Source organism: Chenopodium quinoa, unplaced genomic scaffold (assembly GCF_001683475.1).
Source record: "Chenopodium quinoa cultivar QQ74 unplaced genomic scaffold, ASM168347v1, whole genome shotgun sequence".
Taxonomy (NCBI): Eukaryota; Viridiplantae; Streptophyta; class Magnoliopsida; order Caryophyllales; family Amaranthaceae; genus Chenopodium; species Chenopodium quinoa.
In genome coordinates this window covers 6658-31170 of record NW_018745597.1, presented here as the reverse complement: position 1 = coordinate 31170, position 24513 = coordinate 6658, and the positions used below count along the sequence as shown (strand labels likewise).

Genomic DNA, 24513 nt, shown 5'->3' with positions numbered 1-24513 from the left:
AATAAGGATTTGATGAAAATGATAAAGTAATTATATATTTTCCTAAAAGATTTTTTATTTAAATTGATTAACTACATAATATTCCATGTAGTGATTAGACTTTCATTTTCCTATAAAAAAAATTCTTTTCTCCTACTCTGTAAATTATATAGATCGTATGAAGTTGAGTTCCACTCTTTATTAATTCATCAATTTATTATATTTTTCTTAAATCATTTATACTACGTATTACACACAAATAAACTAAAAATTTTATTGTTAAAATCGTGATTACTATATAAAATTACAAAAACATAAGGGAACAACATGCTACCGACATGTGTCATTCTTTCCTCAATATGATTTGGTGTCACATGAGCGCTTTGTATTACCTTATGGGTCTCACCCTTCCCTCACCATATCGTAGTAATGTTAATCCCTTGAAATTACTTTCATTGAACTTGGTGTAACTTCTTTGTATTAATGTTTAGTTTACTTGAAAAAACTATTCATATGTATAACCTCACTATTTAAAATTTCCCTAAATATAACTCCTTAATAATTGTACAATAATCTATAATCTAACTTGTAAGAAATTAATCATTTTTATTTTGTGCATTTAATCTTAATTGCAAGATTTTTAAAAAATCATTATTATAATTCATTCACTTACTAACATAGTTGAACATTAGCCTTCTACATAAAATTTCATCAAACTTATGAATTTATAATGATTTGAGGCATCAATTGGGCCAATAACTAGTATTGTATCAATTAGAACGCCTAACATTTTAGTTACATTAAACTAGCTCTACCAAAACATATTATACTAATAATCAACTATAACACCTTATTAATTTTGAGGTACTACCTTTATTTCTACTGAACATTTAAGTTTTTAACTCTATTTCAAAGAATGATGCCAAACATTGTTTGTTTTTTTGTTTGCTTTGCCCCTCTGCACTAAAAATAAATAAATAAATAAATAAAATAAAATGATGCCAAACATAACCCATAAAACCGAGCTATTAGCTCTGTAGTAGCCATGGTGTTTGGCTTCCTATCATTTTCTGTAACTGAGTTCAAGTGCTTGTTTTTCATACAGTAGTAAAAATACTTGTTTTTTACCCAAAAAACATTATCACAATCAGTTGCAGGCCTTGCAGCTGCCATGTGTCATTTACTTACGCGCTACATCAGCAGAGCATATCTAGATGTCGCAAGATACAGTTCACGAGTGTTGTCGATGTCAACTCCATTGGCCCAACACCATGTTATTCGAGGTCCATATGTTTCACTAAACGTTAAACACACTAATTGAAAGTACTTAACTCTTCCTTAATATAGGATACCTTTTATGTTTTCCACTTCACAAATTTACTTGTAAATGTTAAAAAGATTAAGAAGAAATCAAGCCTAAGATAATATTACATTTCACTAAAACAAAGTTGCGAACACTAACAACAACCAATAACGAACAAAAAATTGGGATTAAAGAGAGAATAGCTTAGAATAATTACGACAGTACACTCGAGCTCATGATTAGCAAGAAGAACATGAATAAGCAGAGATGGAGGGGAAATTGAAGGGATTCAGACGAAGACTGGCCATCAATTTCAGCAGAATCAACAGCGAGGGCAAGCCATTGCTGCTAATGCTACATGATTGCGGATCAGCACCTTCGACATTCAGCATTAGGGCTCGCATGACTGAAGTAACTGTAGATATGTATGTGTCTCTGTCTTTGTTTGGAGAAGCCATGTCAACCCCATTAGTTCACAGTCTCTGCTGCGCATCTTACTTGTCCTTATGTCTAGTTTTGTTCCATTTCCACTTGCTTTGTTGCCTTTTTTTTAAGCTGAATGTAAAAGGAGGCAAAATTAGCTTACATCTAAATTGAAATAATCAACATCATGATGTTATTATGAGCCCTAAACTTCATTCTGGATTAAAAAAAACGAGAATAATCTATCCACACAAGGCAAAGCCTCAAAGGCCTCGTGGTAAGAAACGGTCAAAGAATCATCAAAGACTGATTAAGGTGCTTTGCCTGGTTTTATTATATACTATTTAAGGACAATTAGAACATGATTAGTAGTGATTGCTGTGAAAAAGTACCAATCACAAAAGTGAGAGTACTCATGAAGTAAGGCTAAACTACATAAAAGAATTTGTATATTTAAATCAGTAAAAATCTTTTAGTAAGAAAATAAATATAGACCAAATTCAAACAAGAAGAATAATAAAAATATGAAGTGTATGAAATCATAATAAATAAGTTCATTCTCTTGTCACGTAATCTTGAAGGGGAAGCATAGCATTTCTTCACATCATAATTTAAATATCATAAATGCCTGACTAGAGACTAGCAAGAGTTTCACGTGAAAACTTAAAAGAAAACTTCAACAACCGAGAAAAGGAGAGGCCACAACATATATTACCTCAAATTTACTTCGTATTATCTAGAATAAAACGCTACGACATTAACATCAATATCAGCATCATCATTAATCCAATATACCTCCGAAGAGGCTCCTGCTTAATGCAACCTAAGAATGTAAGAGCAAGCTAGACGTACTATACACGCAGGATTACACTTGTGATCAGGAAGCCATATAAATCAACTCTTAAGTCGATTAGTCCAATTTTACTAGCGATTAATTTACAGAATAGTAGGGACTACAGCATTTCATTATATATCTTCCTTGGTTTGATCTTCGTCTTTGATTTCACATCATCATTTGACAAGTAACTGTCACTATATTACAATTCCACCAGTGTTAGTTCTAAGATGTTTTCACAATAAATTAATTATGAATGACCAGCCAACATTAGCATTTAGTAGCCTTCGTATTATGAACATACCGTAGCACGTAGGAAGCATTATGGTATCAAATTCCAAATCGAAAACAGATCATCGATAATATGCAAGATTGGACACAACGAGAGACACAGATAACCATTCCATGATTGCATAATTACACCATTAAGCAGGCAAGCACACTAATTCGATCAGGAACATAAAGAAAAATGATCGTCTTTAGTAACCCTGTAATCCAGATTATAGCGTAATTTGAACAAATAATGCGTCCAATAAACCCAGAACAAGCATATAGTTATCCCTATCCCTATACATCTCATGAGTCACCTTCAGCCTTATCCATCAAACCGTTGATCCAACGGAAAAAAATGAAAAACAAACAAAAAAGAACAGAGACAAATTGAAAAGATATTTTCATTTATCAACTTCCCCAAATTCAAATGGTGCAAGATCAAAGTAAAATTTCAAACTCTATGATCAAATTAACTCCTCCATTTGTTTAACAAATTTGGGCTGCATTTGTTAAGAAGGACGAAAAGAAGGAATGTCACACTGTCAATTCATATTCTCATGTCTCACATTTTTCTCTTCCTCTATAATTTGTTTTTCCTTTCTACAATTTTGTAATTTCTTGAAAATTGTTTTCCACAGAAAATCATAACCTATTGAAGTCAACAAAACATTATAATTGACATTTCCAAAAACATTAAATTATTTCATACAATTAGTAAGTATAAACCCAAAAAAAAAGTAATTAAAATTATGCAACAAATCAAAAACAGAATCTGGGTAAAAGAGGATACCGAGTATAAAGAATGCAAGCACTTAGAACAGGTAGCAAGGGTAGAATGGTCATTATCCTTAGACTTATGAGAGCTCAAACAATCCTTCTCCAATTTCATAACTCTTTTATCACCAGCTAACCTCCCATCTTCAGAAACATGAAAAGCTTGAGGACAGCTCAATTGATGAAGTCTAATTCCACAATAACAATACACAACATCACAAGTCTCATTAATCTTAACCAAATTCACCCCTTTATCTTTCATCACTTTCTCAAGTCCATCAACACAAGTTTCCGAGTCATCAGGTAGCATTGGCAAATCGTATGTCGACGTCGCCTCGCCACTCCCCGCTCCTTTTCCAAGAGTTGTATTGGTGTAAGCGGAGTAAAGCCAGGCGGCGAGGACGGGGCAGCATTTTCCCCGGCGCAAATGCCCGCTATTACATGAGGCCTTAACGGCGGGAAAGATCTCATCGTTGAGTGAAAGCGGACAACCGGCAACGGCAGATTGTTCGGGAAGGAGGGGATAGTTGCCGGAGGTGAGGGGTTAGGGAGGAAGGTTTGTTGTTGTTGGATGGAAGCAGGGTCAGGGTTGGGTAGGACGGGTAGGGCGGGCAGTTGGGGCAGGAGAGAGAAAAGGAGAGAGAAGAAAATGGGAATGGTGGAAGATGGTGGTGGGACATTTCTTTAAGGAGGGTGAGTGAGAAGTTTTGGTGGTGATGTTTGTGGGAATGAAGAAGAAGAAAGTGAAGTGTAATGGAGGGAGGGAGGAACAAAAGTGGGATGTTAGTGGGATACTTGAAGTAATGTGATGAGTATTGCTGGGAAAAAAAGGTTGATGGTTAAATAAAGTGCCTAAAAGTTTGGTTGGGTTTTGGCTGTTAGGAGCATTGGAGGTGAATTTATCTTTTTACTGTACTGGAGAGTCTAGAGATGAACAACAACAATCTTGGCATTAAGTGTAGAGGAGTCAATGGTGTCTAGATCGGGTTTGGTGGGTCGAGTAATTTTTTTTAAAGTTGAGTCATGCTAAATTGTTATGTCAATGCACGCCGAAATCTAAATCAGATATTTTTCATGTCAGTTTCGAATCGGGTTAGGTTGGGTGTGATTTTGATATTTGATACCTCGAATTAAGTGTAGGGGTGAAAGTGATATGAATTAAAATCGAACCAATCCAAACCGAATTAACAATTCTGTTTGGTTTTTTTTTCGGAAAATTCGGTTTCGGATTTAAAAAAAATATGGATTGCGGATCGGTTTCGGTTTTGGACTTCCAAAAACCAAAAACTGAATTTATATAAAGCCCAATACCTAGCCCATATTTCCCTTCATATATAAATCAAAACCCTAATTTCTTTATCATCTTTTCCCTTTAAGCCTTCCTCACCCTTTCCCTTAGTTTCTTAGGTTTTCCCCCCTTTCTCAGAATTCTCACGCAGCCACCAGTCCTCCCTCACGGCCTTACCACCAATCTTCCCCCATGGCCTCACCAGCGATCCACCCCCCCCCCCCACGGCCTCACCAGTCAGGCAGTCACCACCGCTCCCACAGCTTGTTTCTTTTGGCCTCACCACCGCTCCCACCGCTTGTTTCTTTGGCCTTACCACACAACTCGTCTCTCACCACTTGTTTTTAGGTAATGTTGATGATGAATATGAAGTTGTTGATGAGCATTGTATGTCTTTTAATGTTAATATTAGTGGGCAAATTTAAGCCTTGTAATACAGTAATAGTTGATAAATAATATAATATAATTTTAAAGTTATTTGTCAATTTAATTTGTGTTATTTTCTCTTTTAATTATTTAGTTTGCTTAGTTTTTTAATTTTAATATGAGGTGAAAAATTCAGTTTATGGATCGATTACGGTTTGCTTATCAGAAATTCGGTTCGGTTTGGTTTGGACCGAATTTTATTTCAGTTCGGATTCGGATTGAAAATTTTGAAACCAAATTATTTCGGTTTGGGCCATAGTCCAAACCGAGCACCGAACATCCCTAATAAGTGCATCTTTTTGGCATTACTGTGATGTTTAGTTTTTGGGTTTATTTTGAAAATATAAAGTAGTCAAATTTTTTTGAATCATCATAATTTTGAAAACTAACAATTAAATCAAAACCACATATTATGGTTTCCTTTTTTTTTTTTTTTTGGCTCAGTTTGCATCATCTGATTTGTCTTAAATTATTTTATCTAAATTTATTTCATTATATCTTAACTTATTTTATTTTATTATAACTTATTTTCATTGGCAAAATTACACACATTGACACCAACTTTAGAGTATGTTAAAAACCTTGACACAAACTTGTATCACTTGTTGAATTGATACCAACTTGCTAAAAAATAAAATTGATATAAAAGCACTAAACAATCCGCTTCACTACAAATCAGTCATCTAATTTTTTTTTTATTTTTTTAACACATTGAGAACTTTGCAAACAAATGAAGGTTGAAAAGGAATTTTATAGTACTTTCGTTCCTGAAAGTTCGACTCACTTACTATTCATGTGGTCAAAATAAAATAACTTTGACTACATGTTATGATTTATACAATAGAAATAAATTAGCATGAGAGATCTTATTAGATTCCCCTTTTTATAAATTTCAAATATCAACTTTTTTATAATTTCACTTACACATAGATAAAGATATTTATGGTCAAAAATGTTCATTGGAGACCACACAAATACAAAGTGAGTCGAATTTTCAGGAACGGAGGGAAACTTATTTTTTCGTTTTTTTGACGAAAAAAAAATACAAGTTTATGAGGAATTTTATACTTTTATGAGGGTTTAAAGTTAAGTTAAATTGGTTGTTCGGTATCATTTATGTCAATTTATTTATTTTAGTAACAAGTTAGTGTCAATCCAACAAATAAATACAAGTTGGTGTTAATAATTGCAAAACACCACAAAGTTGGTGTCAATGAGAGTAATTTTGCCTGTATTATAAAACTTATTTTATTAAAAAAGTTAAAACTAATAATCTCATATTTGTCTTATCTTTTCAAAACAATCCCACCTTTTAAATTCTAGAAACAACCCGACCTTATCACCCCCATCTTCTCAAGTTGAACCACTAACCGGATCTCTAAATAGTAAATAGTATAAGAAGGTTACTTGCCACATATGTTACCTTCTAATTGGTCCGATTTTATTTTTTAATAAAAAAAAACAAAAACCCAACCTCTTATCTTCCCATTCCTGTTTCCCTTCCCTCTTCTGAATACCCCATCTAAACCAGCACCGCTATCGATCCTTACCGGACCATCCTTACCCCCTTCCACCCCGAACAACACCCCCACCCCTTCCCCGTTAAACGACAACCGGAGCTAGTGGTTGGCAGCAACCCCCTCTTCCCCCTGCCGGAGTTCCGGAGCAACCCCCTCCCCTTCACCAGTGAGTATGCTAGGGAACGTGCTCACAAAGAGGTAATGTAGAATAGAGAAGCAGAGCATAAGGCTGACAGAGATGTTAAGTAAAGAGAAAAGCTTAAAAATGTGCTAGGAGATCCAGTGTACCATTACCAAAAATTCTCATGAGAAGAGATTGTATCCGTTACCAACTCATTCAATGAAGAACTGAAAATTGGAGAGGGATCATATGAATTTGCGTATGAATGCAAGTTGCATTACTCAATGATGGCTATTTAAGTCCTATACTCTAAGGAGGGCGCCGACAGCATTGGCGGATCCAGGAGCTAGGGGTAGTACTAAACAATAAGAAAAAAATAGAAACAAGTTATTATATTATCGTTTAATTAATGATTAGCCTTTAAATTTTAAACATTTGTTTTGGTTGATAAATTATTATTTTACAAATAAGAAATAATTTATACATAGTATTTTAGTTATCAATTGTAATGATCAAATTAAAAAGTACTTCATCTGTTCTATGTTTGGTATCATATACGCCTTTTGAAAGTAATAGATTCTACTACTTAATAATTTTTTATAACATAAACAAGAGCCTTTGGAGAAAAATAATTTTTCTAAAAAAATTAGGTGAACACAAAATTAATTATGCACATATGTAAGTAGAAGTAAAAGAGGGAAACTAAGAGATCAGTTTTCATATATATAACCGGTCACTTTTAGTTTAAAAATAGAAAGAAAAGGAGAGAACTAACCTAAGAGACCGGTTTCTTTAGTTTAAAACAGAAAGCAACGTCACATTTTTGGCATTATCTATGGCAGCATCTAAGAGACCTGTTATCTATGATCAACTACTTTTTTTCTGTCTTTTTTTTTTTGTTGCCGGGGGGGGGGGGGGGGGAAGCACGTGGTACCCCTTGTTCCTTCTTAGATTCGCCTCTGGCAATTCAAGCAATTTCATTAGGTTGTACCCTTATTTCCCATTTTACTCTTCTTAATAAGGAATTAAGATACTTCAATTAAATTTTGACTTAATTTCTCTTCGATTTTAGTTGAAGAATTTGAGTAGAATCCGTCATCCTTAATTGCTGGTGCTGCTTGGGGTATGCGAATACATGGAAAAGGGAAGTTTAGGTTCGGTGCGGCAGGTCTTAGACTGGTGGGATTTTGGTTCGATGTGGTGGGTTTCGAGGTGAGGTGGGTTTTCGGTTTGATGGGGCGGGGTTTCAGTTTGGAGGGGAGGGGGGTCAAGTGGAAGGGGGTGGAATTTCGGGGTGGGGTCGATTCAGGTGGCCGTGGGTGGTGAACATTTCCTTCCTTTTTTCATAAAGGTCATTAAAGTTTTCAATTATATGTGAACATTTCCTTCCTTTTTTCTTCAAAAATATGGAAATACTGATTTGTAAAATTAAAATTATCTTTATATTCCTATTTGAATAGTAATGTCGATAATCTTTTCAATTATTATCACTTTTCGTAATTTAATTAATCGTAATCCTAAAAGTTAAAGATATTAATAAATATAAAATCTTAAACCTAACATTGCATGTATTAGTTTAGATAGAGAGAAACTAAATCTTCCATTTGTATCATTCAATGAAACTTAATCTTCCCGTTTTTTTGCTTGATTGATAAAGTGATTGAAGAGGAAATTATTTTGTTTGTCTTTCGTTCTAATGGGTATGACGTGGCACTATAAGAGGAATGTATTTGGGTTGGTTTTGGAACCCTCACATTAATCCTACTTTTAATGAATTATATAGATATATAAAGTTAAGTGAGAATTATAATGGATGAAACAATTGCTCTCACCAAAAGAATGTATAATTCTCCCTCTCTCTCTCCTTAAACGACGCCCCTTTCTCTACCGAGAATGATTGTTTTTCTTCCTCCCAACTAGCATTGATGGAGATTCTGCTCATGATTGTAGACCAATACTAGGAGAGCGATCCTTGGAGCTCTTTATCTCCACAAGAAGAGGAAGAAACACTTGGGAATATATGCATTAAAGGTTGTAATTTCTAACCTTGAATTTGATTCATAATATACATATGCATGCGATCCTATTTAGGAGTTATGAACGTGATTTTTAAAATTCCGCTAATTACACCTAAAACCCAACAATTTGTAAAGTGACAAATAAAAACAGTAAACATTCTATCAGCAAGTCTTTCAAGGCTCTATATGAGTCTAATAGACCAGCTTCTTAAAGGTGTTAATATAATCATGTGTATTTTGAGGATTGCTATGCTTCACTGTTGATTCTTTGCATCAAGAAAGTATACAAAGAATCTTAGTTATGAAGGATGGCATTGATGTGGATTCTAACCCCTTGTTTAGTCAAGATTTTAGAAAATCCACAATCTTGAAGTAACGATCCAATCTTGAAGGATTTCTTTAAGATTGAATAAAAACGAACCGATATTTCTCCTCACAAGATCACTCCTGAAACTTATGATTCGAATCCCCAAATTAATTAACCCACTCCTGGACGCTAATTATTTTGAGATTAAACTCTTAGCCTACTCCTAGACACTAAGTGTTTAATGTTCTAATCTTCAACCAACTCCTTGAATTGAAAACTAGCAAAAGAATTTGTAAGCAATTAAGCAAAACAAACAATAAACTTGTATTAAATTTTCTGGTTTTGATTGTGTTCTTCAAAGCCACGAAAATAAGCTTTTAAAAGCCTCAAAAGAGGTCTCCTAGTCCTCCTAGAAGTAGAAGATCTAACCTAGATAGGATTCTAATAATCCTACATAAGATAGAATTTCAATCCTATCAAAGATAAGATTGCTAGGTAGTTTATTCCTAATCAAACTCTAACTAACTAAAAACTTTCCTAATCACCTTATGAAGTTTATAGCAACTAAATGACAGAAAAATAAACTTATCCTAATTGCTTAAACCAAGAAAAACCCTTTCAAGTGAAAGGTAAAAACTTGCAAGCAAAACTCTAGAAAAAACTAAGTAAAGAAAATCTTTCTTTTTGTACTGCCGCCGAACTACCACCTCACGCGCCTCCATCCTCGACACGCGCCCCACCACCGTGTAGCTGGACTCAGGCCGGAGCTAGGAAGCCGGCGCGTGGCACCCAGATCGGCGCGTCGCCACCGCTGTTGTCGTCGGAACCCAACTGGTCCTTGACTTCTTCTTCAATGGCTGCGCATGTTAACCATTCTTGATTCTTTGCTCCAAGCTCGAACCCTATTGGCCTTAAAACCAATATGATTGGCTCTTCAAAAGAATCTCCCTCTTGATCCACATCATTCTCCCCCTCTTCAAAAGAATTTGTCCTCAAATTCGCATCATCCATGTAAGGAGAACAATTCCATGAAACCATCCAAATTCGACGAATACAAGCCAAAAGAACTATTACCTCAACGCTAGCAATTTTAAGCAATGTAACAACATCACCACGAGCAAGGCAATATTTTAGAAACAACCAATTCTCAAATTGGTCCTTGGTCTTCGACGTTGACCATAAGAACACTTTAGGCTTCATGATATTTTTCTCATGTATGACTAACAATTTCTTCTCTTTATGCATGCCTAATGAATCCACCACTTCTAAAGAAACCATTAAATTATTATCTTGATTCACGAATGGCTCCTCAATAGTATCAAAAACCTTTTCCGACACCACCATTGGTAGATCATTATGAATAATCTGATCTTGAACAACGTCACACACAATTGGAACATCAATTGTTTCACTCACCTTTTCTTCGAGCTCTTTAGCACCTACATGTTCCTCTTCCTTATCCTTTTGACAATCTTCCTCCATCTCTTTAACTTTAACGCGGCATGGAGTAATAGTTAAAGGCATAAGTTTGAACCTCTTGTTTCCCACCTTGACCGAATATGTGTTGGCCACACCATCATGTTTAACATGTCGATCAAATTGCCATGGTCTCCCTAAAAGAAGGTGACAAGCACTCATAGGAATAATATCACACCATAACTCTTCCTTGTAATTGCGAATGGAGAAATTCACCAAAGCTTGTTGTTCTACATGAAAACCCATAGAATTATCTAGCCAACCCAACTTATATGGTTTTTCATGATCTCTTGTAGGAAGTTGGAGTTTAGTAACCATCTCTGTAGATGCTACATTGGTACACGAACCACTATCAATGATCACCCTACAAGTTCTATCAACAACTTTGCATCGAGTATGAAACAAACTATCTTGTTGACCTTGAAAAATAATTTCTTCATGTAAATTCAGTCGCTCCATAAGCATATGTTTGTTACCAAAGCCAAAATCTACGTTATCATCTTCATGTTTTTTCTTCTTTTTATGACCTTGAAGTAACTTTGCAAATTCATCCATAGATTTGCTCAAAGCTTCCTCCATAATTATAAGACAAAAACAGACTTAAAAGACCCCAAAACACACAGGAATAACCCTCAAAAATCGCAACACAACTTGGAAGAAAATCGCACACAAAGAGCAGTAAGTATTAAATCGGACCAAAACTGACACAGTTGCGGAAAACAGTCCAGTTTAATAGCAAACGAACGCGAAAAATTCTGAAATTTCACAGGCAGAAAGTAGACAAAATTTCACCTAAAATCAAAAAAAGAATCACCTGAAAAGACCTTGTAACGAAGGAGAACGAGCCTTCTGAAGTTGACAGAAAAACTGGTTATCCGAGAACAAGTGCGATTTGATGAACGAAGTGTTGAACGATCAAAAACCCCTGAAATCTGATACCAATTTGATGTGGTATCACACAAGCTCTGATACCAATTTGATGTGGTATCACACAAGCTCTGATACCAATTTGATGTGGATTCTAACCCCTTGTTTAGTCAAGATTTTAGAAAATCCACAATCTTGAAGTAACGATCCAATCTTGAAGGATTTCTTTAAGATTGAATAAAAACGAACCGATATTTCTCCTCACAAGATCACTCCTGAAACTTATGATTCGAATCCCCAAATTAATTAACCCACTCCTGGACGCTAATTATTTTGAGATTAAACTCTTAGCCTACTCCTAGACACTAAGTGTTTAATGTTCTAATCTTCAACCAACTCCTTGAATTGAAAACTAGCAAAAGAATTTGTAAGCAATTAAGCAAAACAAACAATAAACTTGTATTAAATTTTCTGGTTTTGATTGTGTTCTTCAAAGCCACGAAAATAAGCTTTTAAAAGCCTCAAAAGAGGTCTCCTAGTCCTCCTAGAAGTAGAAGATCTAACCTAGATAGGATTCTAATAATCCTACATAAGATAGAATTTCAATCCTATCAAAGATAAGATTGCTAGGTAGTTTATTCCTAATCAAACTCTAACTAACTAAAAACTTTCCTAATCACCTTATGAAGTTTATAGCAACTAAATGACAGAAAAATAAACTTATCCTAATTGCTTAAACCAAGAAAAACCCTTTCAAGTGAAAGGTAAAAACTTGCAAGCAAAACTCTAGAAAAAACTAAGTAAAGAAAATCTTTCTTTTTGTACTGCCGCCGAACTACCACCTCACGCGCCTCCATCCTCGACACGCGCCCCACCACCGTGTAGCTGGACTCAGGCCGGAGCTAGGAAGCCGGCGCGTGGCACCCAGATCGGCGCGTCGCCACCGCTGTTGTCGTCGGAACCCAACTGGTCCTTGACTTCTTCTTCAATGGCTGCGCATGTTAACCATTCTTGATTCTTTGCTCCAAGCTCGAACCCTATTGGCCTTAAAACCAATATGATTGGCTCTTCAAAAGAATCTCCCTCTTGATCCACATCATTCTCCCCCTCTTCAAAAGAATTTGTCCTCAAATTCGCATCATCCATGTAAGGAGAACAATTCCATGAAACCATCCAAATTCGACGAATACAAGCCAAAAGAACTATTACCTCAACGCTAGCAATTTTAAGCAATGTAACAACATCACCACGAGCAAGGCAATATTTTAGAAACAACCAATTCTCAAATTGGTCCTTGGTCTTCGACGTTGACCATAAGAACACTTTAGGCTTCATGATATTTTTCTCATGTATGACTAACAATTTCTTCTCTTTATGCATGCCTAATGAATCCACCACTTCTAAAGAAACCATTAAATTATTATCTTGATTCACGAATGGCTCCTCAATAGTATCAAAAACCTTTTCCGACACCACCATTGGTAGATCATTATGAATAATCTGATCTTGAACAACGTCACACACAATTGGAACATCAATTGTTTCACTCACCTTTTCTTCGAGCTCTTTAGCACCTACATGTTCCTCTTCCTTATCCTTTTGACAATCTTCCTCCATCTCTTTAACTTTAACGCGGCATGGAGTAATAGTTAAAGGCATAAGTTTGAACCTCTTGTTTCCCACCTTGACCGAATATGTGTTGGCCACACCATCATGTTTAACATGTCGATCAAATTGCCATGGTCTCCCTAAAAGAAGGTGACAAGCACTCATAGGAATAATATCACACCATAACTCTTCCTTGTAATTGCGAATGGAGAAATTCACCAAAGCTTGTTGTTCTACATGAAAACCCATAGAATTATCTAGCCAACCCAACTTATATGGTTTTTCATGATCTCTTGTAGGAAGTTGGAGTTTAGTAACCATCTCTGTAGATGCTACATTGGTACACGAACCACTATCAATGATCACCCTACAAGTTCTATCAACAACTTTGCATCGAGTATGAAACAAACTATCTTGTTGACCTTGAAAAATAATTTCTTCATGTAAATTCAGTCGCTCCATAAGCATATGTTTGTTACCAAAGCCAAAATCTACGTTATCATCTTCATGTTTTTTCTTCTTTTTATGACCTTGAAGTAACTTTGCAAATTCATCCATAGATTTGCTCAAAGCTTCCTCCATAATTATAAGACAAAAACAGACTTAAAAGACCCCAAAACACACAGGAATAACCCTCAAAAATCGCAACACAACTTGGAAGAAAATCGCACACAAAGAGCAGTAAGTATTAAATCGGACCAAAACTGACACAGTTGCGGAAAACAGTCCAGTTTAATAGCAAACGAACGCGAAAAATTCTGAAATTTCACAGGCAGAAAGTAGACAAAATTTCACCTAAAATCAAAAAAAGAATCACCTGAAAAGACCTTGTAACGAAGGAGAACGAGCCTTCTGAAGTTGACAGAAAAACTGGTTATCCGAGAACAAGTGCGATTTGATGAACGAAGTGTTGAACGATCAAAAACCCCTGAAATCTGATACCAATTTGATGTGGTATCACACAAGCTCTGATACCAATTTGATGTGGTATCACACAAGCTCTGATACCAATTTGATGTGGATTCTAACCCCTTGTTTAGTCAAGATTTTAGAAAATCCACAATCTTGAAGTAACGATCCAATCTTGAAGGATTTCTTTAAGATTGAATAAAAACGAACCGATATTTCTCCTCACAAGATCACTCCTGAAACTTATGATTCGAATCCCCAAATTAATTAACCCACTCCTGGACGCTAATTATTTTGAGATTAAACTCTTAGCCTACTCCTAGACACTAAGTGTTTAATGTTCTAATCTTCAACCAACTCCTTGAATTGAAAACTAGCAAAAGAATTTGTAAGCAATTAAGCAAAACAAACAATAAACTTGTATTAAATTTTCTGGTTTTGATTGTGTTCTTCAAAGCCACGAAAATAAGCTTTTAAAAGCCTCAAAAGAGGTCTCCTAGTCCTCCTAGAAGTAGAAGATCTAACCTAGATAGGATTCTAATAATCCTACATAAGATAGAATTTCAATCCTATCAAAGATAAGATTGCTAGGTAGTTTATTCCTAATCAAACTCTAACTAACTAAAAACTTTCCTAATCACCTTATGAAGTTTATAGCAACTAAATGACAGAAAAATAAACTTATCCTAATTGCTTAAACCAAGAAAAACCCTTTCAAGTGAAAGGTAAAAACTTGCAAGCAAAACTCTAGAAAAAACTAAGTAAAGAAAATCTTTCTTTTTGTACTGCCGCCGAACTACCACCTCACGCGCCTCCATCCTCGACACGCGCCCCACCACCGTGTAGCTGGACTCAGGCCGGAGCTAGGAAGCCGGCGCGTGGCACCCAGATCGGCGCGTCGCCACCGCTGTTGTCGTCGGAACCCAACTGGTCCTTGACTTCTTCTTCAATGGCTGCGCATGTTAACCATTCTTGATTCTTTGCTCCAAGCTCGAACCCTATTGGCCTTAAAACCAATATGATTGGCTCTTCAAAAGAATCTCCCTCTTGATCCACATCAGGCATAGTTTGAGGCTATTACATATCTCTTCACTTATGCGGTAAATAAACTCCCAAATTATCCTTCACACTAGTGAAGCAGATTCCACTTTTAACACAGTATGCATTAGTTGGATCTACTAACAAAGGGTTTTAACTTCAATTCACCATATTAGCAAGTTAAAAGATGATATTGCTATGTTAAAATCGGGACTCTCTTGAGGTTAGTAAATGTACAGAAAACACCGCACATAATTTAACCACTGGATCTCTCATATAGAGAGTGGATCAACTATATCTTATGAGAATGATTTGAATGAGAAATGTACTAATTTAACTCAAATGTAGTAAATCTATAATATATAAGATAATTATGAGAAATTATCTTTCAGTTTGCAACACGCAACTTATTGGCATATCTCCCAAATACAACTCAGGATTTAAAATACATAGATAAACTAATACGAGTAGAAGGTCCCGTGCAGAGTTCACCAGCTAGCTGATTCTTCATTTTTTCTTGGCAATGAACAAACCCCATCGCTGCTCACCTCCTTTAGTCCGCACTAACTTGGCCTTCCACCCATCAACTATATCATTGTAATCTTGCTGAAAATCGTTGCAACAATAAAATGTAAATCATTTTCATAAACTATCACAAAACCAATTTCGATCCTTCATTTAATTTGCAAGATCAATGAGAAATAGAAGATATAAGCAGCAGAAAGTGCACAATGTACAAACCTCAGAGAAATCAGCAATGAATTCGTCCTTCTCCTTCTCAAGAGCATCTAGTTCCCTCTGCAGAACTTGAATGAACTGAAAGCAAACAGCAAAACGGGGAAATAAAGGTTCAGTTTCAATTTCCCCAGTCACAGAAATTTAAAAAATACAAATTAATAACGAGTGAATATTCAAGACCTGGTCAGTCCTATCCTCGGCAATAACCTCAACAAATCCAGCATCTTTAAGCATCTGATAGAATCAACAGTCACATGATCATAATTTGTTAATATCAAGAAGTTCCAAATTAAAACACAAAGCATAAATTCAATAAGCTTGCCTGCCCATATGCCTTCACATCGTGGAGATCATATCCCCTCTGCTTGATGTACGATGCAAATTCAGGTGAAGGTGGACCAGCACTCTTGCAGTAGTCACTGATTAGAACTTTGCCTCCAGGCTTCAGCCATCTGAGGAAGGATCTAAATAATGCAGGTTTGTCCTGAATATGACAAATAAGTTCAGGAGTTAGTTTTCTCCATTTAAAAGAACTTTCCTTAAAGTCTTTCTCATAAGTTGTGATGCAAATTTCTGGAGTTAGTGGAGTATGAAGTCAGTACAATTCAACATGGACAACTAGCAATTTATTAATTGATTTTTTTTTTTTTAGATATTTGGCATTTAAATTTAAATCTTCAACAATAGTATTTGGACATTAAATTGAGTAACTACTTGAGAATCATAATTGAAAAAGTATGATTTAAAATGTTCACACATACTTAAAGATTTGAATCCTAAATATCAAAGAAAGCATGTTACCTGAATATGCAAAATGGTATCACGGCTGTAGATGACATCGAAAGAGTTCTCAGGGTAATCTTTCTTGGTACAATCTGCCACCTCAAACTCAACAGCACATTTGAGACCAATTGAACGCTCAAGGGCAAAAGAGATCATATTAATAGAGAGATCAATTCCGACAACCTCCACATCATAGTTCTCTGCCATGTAAAAATCACCTCCACCTATGCCACAACCCACATCTAGGACCTTCTGGCCAGGCTTCAAATCAAGCTTCGAGACGAACTCTTTGGTTGTTTCTGCTCAGAACCATATACACTAACATCAAACCAAGAGTGATTTCATAAGGCATGTAAAATAATTCCAGAAAATGTTAGTTCTCAAACTCACCCATACGACCCGTAAAGGGGTGGTCATATATGATCTTAACTAAGACTGACATGAATGATGTATTTTAAAAGAAAAACCCCAAACAAATTCAAAAGCATTTGTTTGAAATGAACGACATATGCTTTCTTTTTAATACCAAATTTGAGCAGTTTCATAAACATGTTTGATAATGAAGCACAAAACATGGTAGTCAACAATAATACTTCATGACAATGAATGGAGTCTCCTATGGAACACAATCATATAATATGTTTTCTCTTCTTTTGATTAGACCAAACCCAAAACAAGAAGTATAGTTCTGAGAAGCCCTCATTCCCCCGAAGAACAGTTATTGAAAGAAAATGCATGAGCAACCCTGTGCTTTTTGTGTCTTTCGTTTTTAGATTTTAAGATGAGAAACAATTAGTCTTTGCTTATAATTGTTATGATAACTACTAGGAATCAAGGCAGTTATCTTTGTGATAGATGATCCTCATGTCAGGTTTTATGAACTAAATTAACGAATTATCCAAGTATAACTATTCGGAGTATCAATTTACCAACTCCTAAAAAGCTGCACACTGACGGCCGAACACTATAAATAGGGTAAGAACTCCAAACTTACCGATTCCTCCAGTGCTAACATAGCCTGGACCAAATACCCTTTCATACCGCAGGATGCTGTTAAATTTGTACTGACTGGTATCCAGAAACTTCTGGAACCCCTTATCATCCTCTGAATCAACTTTCTGCCATAACCAACTAATCTGCAACCAGAAGTCACTTTTCAGTACATGTTGCTCACTAGTTGTGATCCACAGTAAATAAATAAAATTATGGCACAGAAAGAAACACCCATGACCTGGTTCTGATTCTTCTTGCTTCTGACATAAGCTCCAATACATTTGCATCCAATAAGGGAGAGCTCGTAGGAGTTCCCAGATTCATCTGTCATATGGCATTCTTTAAAGACCTGTAGCAATGAATGACTTCAGTAATGAGAAGCAAAGTATCAAGTTTGAGGTAGCAGAAGAAAGGCTAGAAATATTGAATAAGGTACTTCCATATCTAAATCAAAATTCCAATAGCAAACATGATGCAAGGTGCACAACATCACGTTTTACTAATAAATTATCATAGATGCATGAACAATGCATAATATGAATTAAGATAGCATATAATGCCTTTATTTTTGTTTATATAATTATATTAAGTAATTACCCCCTTCTGAATTAGAATTGATTTCATATATGAAGCTTTATATAAAAATCTAGTTAGCAATTGCTTATTATATTTAACCTAGTAGGCTACTTGATAGAGAATGCTGGATTAAGCTCCAATCGTATCCAACTAATGACAACAGGAGAGTAAGATTTCTATGTTATCCATAAGGGTATCCAATTTCTAAAGAGAAATTTATTAAGGTATGCTCTTTACATATTTCAGGGCACCACTCACCCATTGAATCTGACATGGCTTCCATTTTCCCTAAACCTTAGAAAATGTCATGATAGCCCTAGAGTTAATAGATTAAAATTAAAAATAAAGGCACTAAATCCTTAAACACATAAAAAAAATACAAGTCTAGCTTATACACATATACAGATAGATAGCCTTTCCCAGTATTTATGTTTTTAACAAAATTTGAAAAGCTGCTACTACTCTTGTTCTATATAATTAAAATTAAATGTGTAGGTGTGAAGATTGTCAACAGTATAAGCGATGACTCAAACCTTTGCTAGGCCTCTCCAACTTGTTTTGCATCTGTAACATCCATTTAATTTATTTTTTTAATTGGACTATATCACCAGAATCAAATTTGCCAATTAAGATAATTATAAATCCTGTTTAGTGTAACTTAGCAGAGGGTCTTATCAAAGCAGACTCTTTGTTATAAATTGTAATAACAAAATTACACAGGCGAGAGCCTGCTTAGAGTTTTAGGAGCAATAATGAAGCAGATGCATAATAGCCTTCGAAACTAGGTCCACTACTTATCAAAGCATATAGATAAGGATATTTAATTGAAGTATTAATTACTTATATCACCAGATACACAATTAAATTAAATAATTTCCACCACATACATAAGAGGACAATCTACATGATTACATATGCTCCACAAGAGATGGTTAGTTATTAACATAAATGACATTCATCTTAGTTTTGTCAATGGTAACAAACTAACAATGATAACAAATTCTGCATCCTGCATTATAAGAAGAATACATATAACATGATTCAACCAACTGATTAAGAAGAAATGGACATAACAAAAAAAAATAAAAAATGTAAAAAAACATGAATCACAACCTTGGTGTAGAACCTAGGTTCACGGTAGTGAGTCGGATTGCTTTTGCGCTTGTGATCTCCAGATTGATGAAAGCAAGACTCTCTGAAGAAAATGTACCCTCCTGGCTTCAACCATTTCAACATCCTTCCAACCAGACGTTCAACCTATAATTTTAAACATGACAGTAGGGAAATTATTATAGCAGTTTTCACAATTTGCAGATTACTAACCAGAGAAAAGTTGGTAGACTTGTGCACACATAGTAGATTTAACTTCTCAGTTGTAGGTGTAGATTGTGATTAAAATGCTCTTTGCAACCATTTACCACTAATGACTATATGCTTGGTTGTAATAGTATATTGAAATTAAAAAGCTTCTACTACTAAATGCCGCATGGCAATGCAGAAATGGCAGATAAGTCAAGAAGCTATTGTCTAGAAAGGCATTCTAGACAACCATGCTCAAGAAAACAGCGGAACAACCAGTGTTAATTGGGGAACTAAGGGTGAAAATGAAAGTATACCTCTTCATCAGAAAGATACATGAGTAGCCAATTGGAGAATATGATATCCACAGAATTTGGTGAAAAATTGAGACTGGGAGATGTCACATCAGCACACATAAACTTCACATTTTTGTAATGCCCATTTATGCATTCATTCTGCAACCAAGAAAGGCATTAAAGCAGTTAGAAGTAGAGAAGCGAGCACTTGTAGTCACTACCATTATAAAAGAGTAGTAATCATTCCTACAAAATCAGATAGAATACACAAACTAGAGAAAATCAAGAGATAGAAAGATGTCATGTTTCCACGTCACCTTCTTTATAACACTCTCAATGAAATCCAGAGCAATAACCTGGCCAGCTTTTTGGGCCAATTCACCAGTAAAACGACCAATACCAGCACCGAGTTCTAAGACGGACTTTCCTTCATAAGGTGGAAGCATGGAAAGTACCTGTACCATAAAGAATTGAGTTAAAAAGTCTCATACAGTTCTTTGATAATCATTTACAAACTTATTCTAGTCCAAAGTCTTCAAACAAATATGCCATGGTTTCTCAATAGACAGAATACAATTACAAGTAGAATAGATTGCTTATAAATTATGAGAAAGTCAACTCAGAATCATGTAAGATCACTTTAAGTAACACTACAGTTTGTAAGAAGGCAGTTCAGCATGCCCAAAATAACTTTAACACTCTAAAATGGATCAAGTTCGGTAATCTTGTGAGTGGTTACAGCTTCAATTCAACTACATAATGCTACAATCTACTCTGATAAACATATTGGGTTGGTCTTAAAGTATTAACTTAAATTTTTGTTACAACTAATTAACTTAACCTTTAAACTTCTACTATCAACTACGGAGTACGTAATATTTAGTAACTTCCGCATAGTAACTTCAGAATGGTATCATACCAAAATTGATGTAATTATCCACACACCTAAATATGTAGTACTATTTAATATTATAATCAATGACGAGTACTTGCTTTTGTAATAAAATTAAAAAAATAATTTTTTTTAAAAAAAATTTAATTTTAAAAAGCTCTAAATAATAAACAATTACACAATTATTTATTGGAAATTTTGTACTATTTGTTAAGTCTTTAGAATAGGACTCCTCTCTTATCTTAACTTTCACTAAACTAATACTCCGTCCTACGTATTTCTTTTACAAACAAAACTAATTTTTGTTGAATTTTTACATACTATTTTCTCTCATATGTAAACTACTTACACCTGAATTTATTTCCACCTAGCATAAGTTCAAATGAGAACTATAAAGTTCAGCAAAGTTTAATAAGTTTAAGAAATATTAACAAAGAATCAGATCTTACTAGCTAATAACTACTACTATTATTAACTTCTTATATATTAAAACAATCTTGTCAATTTATTGCAGGATTCAGTTAATAATTTCCTCTAGACTTGTCAAGTCATTAGCTCATTCATGCCAACAACTTGCTTAGACTCTTAGAGTCGTCCATGTGAAGCATACATACACTTTTATGCACCAACTTGTGGTCAAGAACTTATATTATACTGAGTACATATATTTTCTCTGTTTTTTTTTTACACTTACAACACACCTTGTTGCCGTTCTAGTTGAAAAAGTGATTAGAAAAGATAAAAACGTGCAGATCAAGCTATAATAAAAATCGTAACAACATAACACTTCTTTTCTTATCATTGGTAAAATAATTTCAATTAATTTATCCATTACAATGTGAGTCAAAGTGGTGTTTTATAAGGTAATAATAATAGATAAAGTATTAGTCTTTTCATTTTCCAAATAAAAGTTTTATTTAACCCAAAAAACTGAGCCCCTAAATTAATGTCTCATTTCCCCTTTTTTTACCTACTTAAAACTTTTAAACAACTTTTATTATTATAAACTGTACTATCTTGTTTTATACTAGTATTTGCATTTAACCAACCGCACTCTATTTTTTTATTTTTTTAATTTTTTTTATTTATATATATTTTAATTCACTTAACAAAATACATATGCAAAAATACAAATTAGATTTATTTTTTTAATAGTATTACAATTGTCAGGTTGAGAAGATATAGTATCGGTAAGCGCAAAATAGATCAAGTCACATGAACAAAATAGTTGGTACAAAGCATAGCATTTGTTTTAATATTTATTTACTTAATTCACATCACATACCTTTACCTTTTGTTTTAAAGGGATAATGATATAAATTTACTTATGTACACCACTTGAGTTATTAAAAATTTGTCATTTTGATAACGTAATAGTTTTCTATTGTTCTGTTTTTTACATATCTATACGAAATAAAATCACTAACTTAATGAACTAGGACGTGTACAGGAATAAGACTGAATTGATACTCCGTACCTAGTTGATAATCATAAGATGGTATCCACGTTATAAAAGTATGCGTCTTGATAATTTATAGGATAAAAAGTCCAATGTCGGAGGTATCATCATCAATTTATTTCAAGGTTGTTTAAATATAACTTTCCCTTCATACTGGTGCTAAAACATCATTCAGATTTTTTACACCAGATTTCCCAAGTAGAGTAAGTTTAAGCATATATGTAGTATTTTCAAATATAATTTTTTTATAGTTTGTAATTATCAAGGTCAACTTATAATTAAAAAAATTAATATTTATTTTTTGTTCTTTTTTATTGTTGTTGTTTAGAAAGTCACAAAAGTAAAGTGTTGAGAATCGATCCCACAATCATCTAAATCAGTAAAAAAAACTCTAACCAGATATCACTTTTAAAAAATTAATTAATTTATGAAAAATGCTACACATAGCCCTTAGGGCTACATCTAAGAATTAAAAACACTTTTGAAAATTGTTTAAATTAAGAAAATCATGACAAAAACACAATAATTACACTGATCTACGCCTGTTTTTGTCATAAATTCCTAATTTTATACAATTTTCAAAAGTGTTTTTTAATGCTTATATATATATATATAGCCCTAATAGCTATAGCATCACCTTTTATTTATTATAATATAATTTTATTTTTTTAATTTATCGACTGTAATATAGTCCTTGACTCCTGAATATAAGAGTACGTAAATATTTTACAAGTGTCCACTATTTATGGTTTTTTTCGTAACAAATCAACTGTCATTTCTTATCGGTTGCGGCTTTTTCAAGGTAGGAAGTCTCAGTCCGATAAATGATGTGTACATCCTAATTTTTCGGGATTAATACCGACGTTCATTACAACCAAATTAATCAAAACATAAAAATACCAAAACAAGAAAAAAAAAAACCGAAGATACCTCAGGTCGCTCTTCTTTGTCAAGATCTGACGCTTGAGAATCAAGCATCATAGCCTCAACAGTCAAATCAACAGAGTGTTCAACCCAGTACTTCTTGAACACCTCTCTCTCTTCCGTCATTCCCAAAGCTACACAATCCATTCACAAAAACCCAAAACCAATTTAACAACAATAATCATTTTTAATTAGTATTTTTTTTTTTTGACGAGATTTTTAATTAGTATTTATTTCAACAATATCATACCAATAAAACAGATTATTAGCACGAACCTGAGGCGGCCATATTGTGAGACCGGAAACAATGGATTGCAGATCTAGGAGGACAACAAACACGATTCGTAAAGAAAAAAGAGTGGGTAGTACTAGTAGTATTTGAAGAGGGGAAAATGGTGAAAATTTAGCGGCCTTCAATGGCAATGCGAGAACGAGAGAAAGTCCTGGATCTACGGTTCGAAGCCCTGCCTCTCTGCCGCATGAGCAGTACAACAATCACTCAAAGTGAAAGAAGAAAGAAGTGAGGGTACCAAAAACAACTACCACTCTAGAAATGATGGATAGACATTTTGGTGTGGGAAAGAATAGAGGGTTGAGGGGTCTGTATATATAGACTCGTTAGCATGATAGGAGAGAGAAAGTGGGACGGACCTACAACAATTGCGATTTTTTCTGTTGTTAATAGTATTTTCTCACCCTTACGAGGCAGCAAGCGGTCATCATCATTGGACGATTAGGGGGTTGCCTTTTTTTTTTATGTGGTGATCGGAGAAACGAACAAATTGTGAAAATTGTATTTCAGTCTTGAGAAAATGAAAATTAAATCGAAAGTTTTGAAGAAAATGAAATTCAATTGAAAGTGATACTGATACGTGTCTGGTGCTAATATTAAATTCACTCTTGTGTCATCTACTTTGTGGTACAAATTCTTACTTGCCCCATGTGTTCTTGAGTACAATCAACAATGAGTTTTTTTTTTTTTATTTTTAGGAAAAACGCTGAGCTAGTGCATTAAAATAAAGATAGAGCGTCCAAAAGTTTATAACGATCAATCTTTGTAGGTCAGTGATTGACCCAAACTTGTTTAACCCTAGAAAACCTTAACTTAGCAAGATGATAGGCGACACAATTGCCCTCTCTTTTAACATGAAACCAAACAAAAGAACTAAAAGTACTACTAATAGACAGGATTATCTTCCAAAAGAATATCAAACTCCGAGAAGAAAACTACAGCCTTCAAGAGTCTATTAATGAACACTTGACAATCCAGTTCAAGCACCACATCCATAAACCCATAGCGATGTGCAAATTGGCTAGAAAGAGAGCCTTGCCTTCTGCTATCTCCGCTAGCCAGAGTGCCCTGACTTGCCTTGTTGGTGAAAACAGAA

General features: G+C 34.5%; 1 protein-coding gene and 1 pseudogene across 2 annotated transcripts; both read right to left on the bottom strand.

The window, feature by feature from the left end:
- Positions 1-1493: 1493 nt before the first annotated feature.
- Positions 1494-6859, bottom strand: LOC110716554 (annotated as a pseudogene).
- An 8605-nt stretch (positions 6860-15464) lies between these two features.
- On the bottom strand, positions 15465-23711 carry LOC110716555 (phosphoethanolamine N-methyltransferase-like). 2 transcript variants are annotated; one of them, XM_021895185.1, is made up of 12 exons: positions 23376-23711; positions 23132-23259; positions 20168-20305; positions 19872-20009; positions 19369-19512; positions 17918-18028; positions 17681-17822; positions 16705-16985; positions 16226-16387; positions 16084-16137; positions 15907-15981; positions 15465-15771 (listed from the first exon to the last, which is right to left on the bottom strand). In XM_021895185.1, exons 2-12 carry the CDS (start codon positions 23249-23251, stop codon positions 15673-15675), a joined length of 1464 nt encoding a protein of 487 aa, XP_021750877.1. In that variant the 5' UTR covers positions 23252-23259; positions 23376-23711; the 3' UTR covers positions 15465-15672. The 2 variants fall into 2 exon arrangements, with proteins under 2 accessions (XP_021750877.1, XP_021750876.1); XM_021895184.1 differs by having other exon boundaries at positions 23402-23711.
- Between the last annotated feature and the right edge of the window lie 802 nt (positions 23712-24513).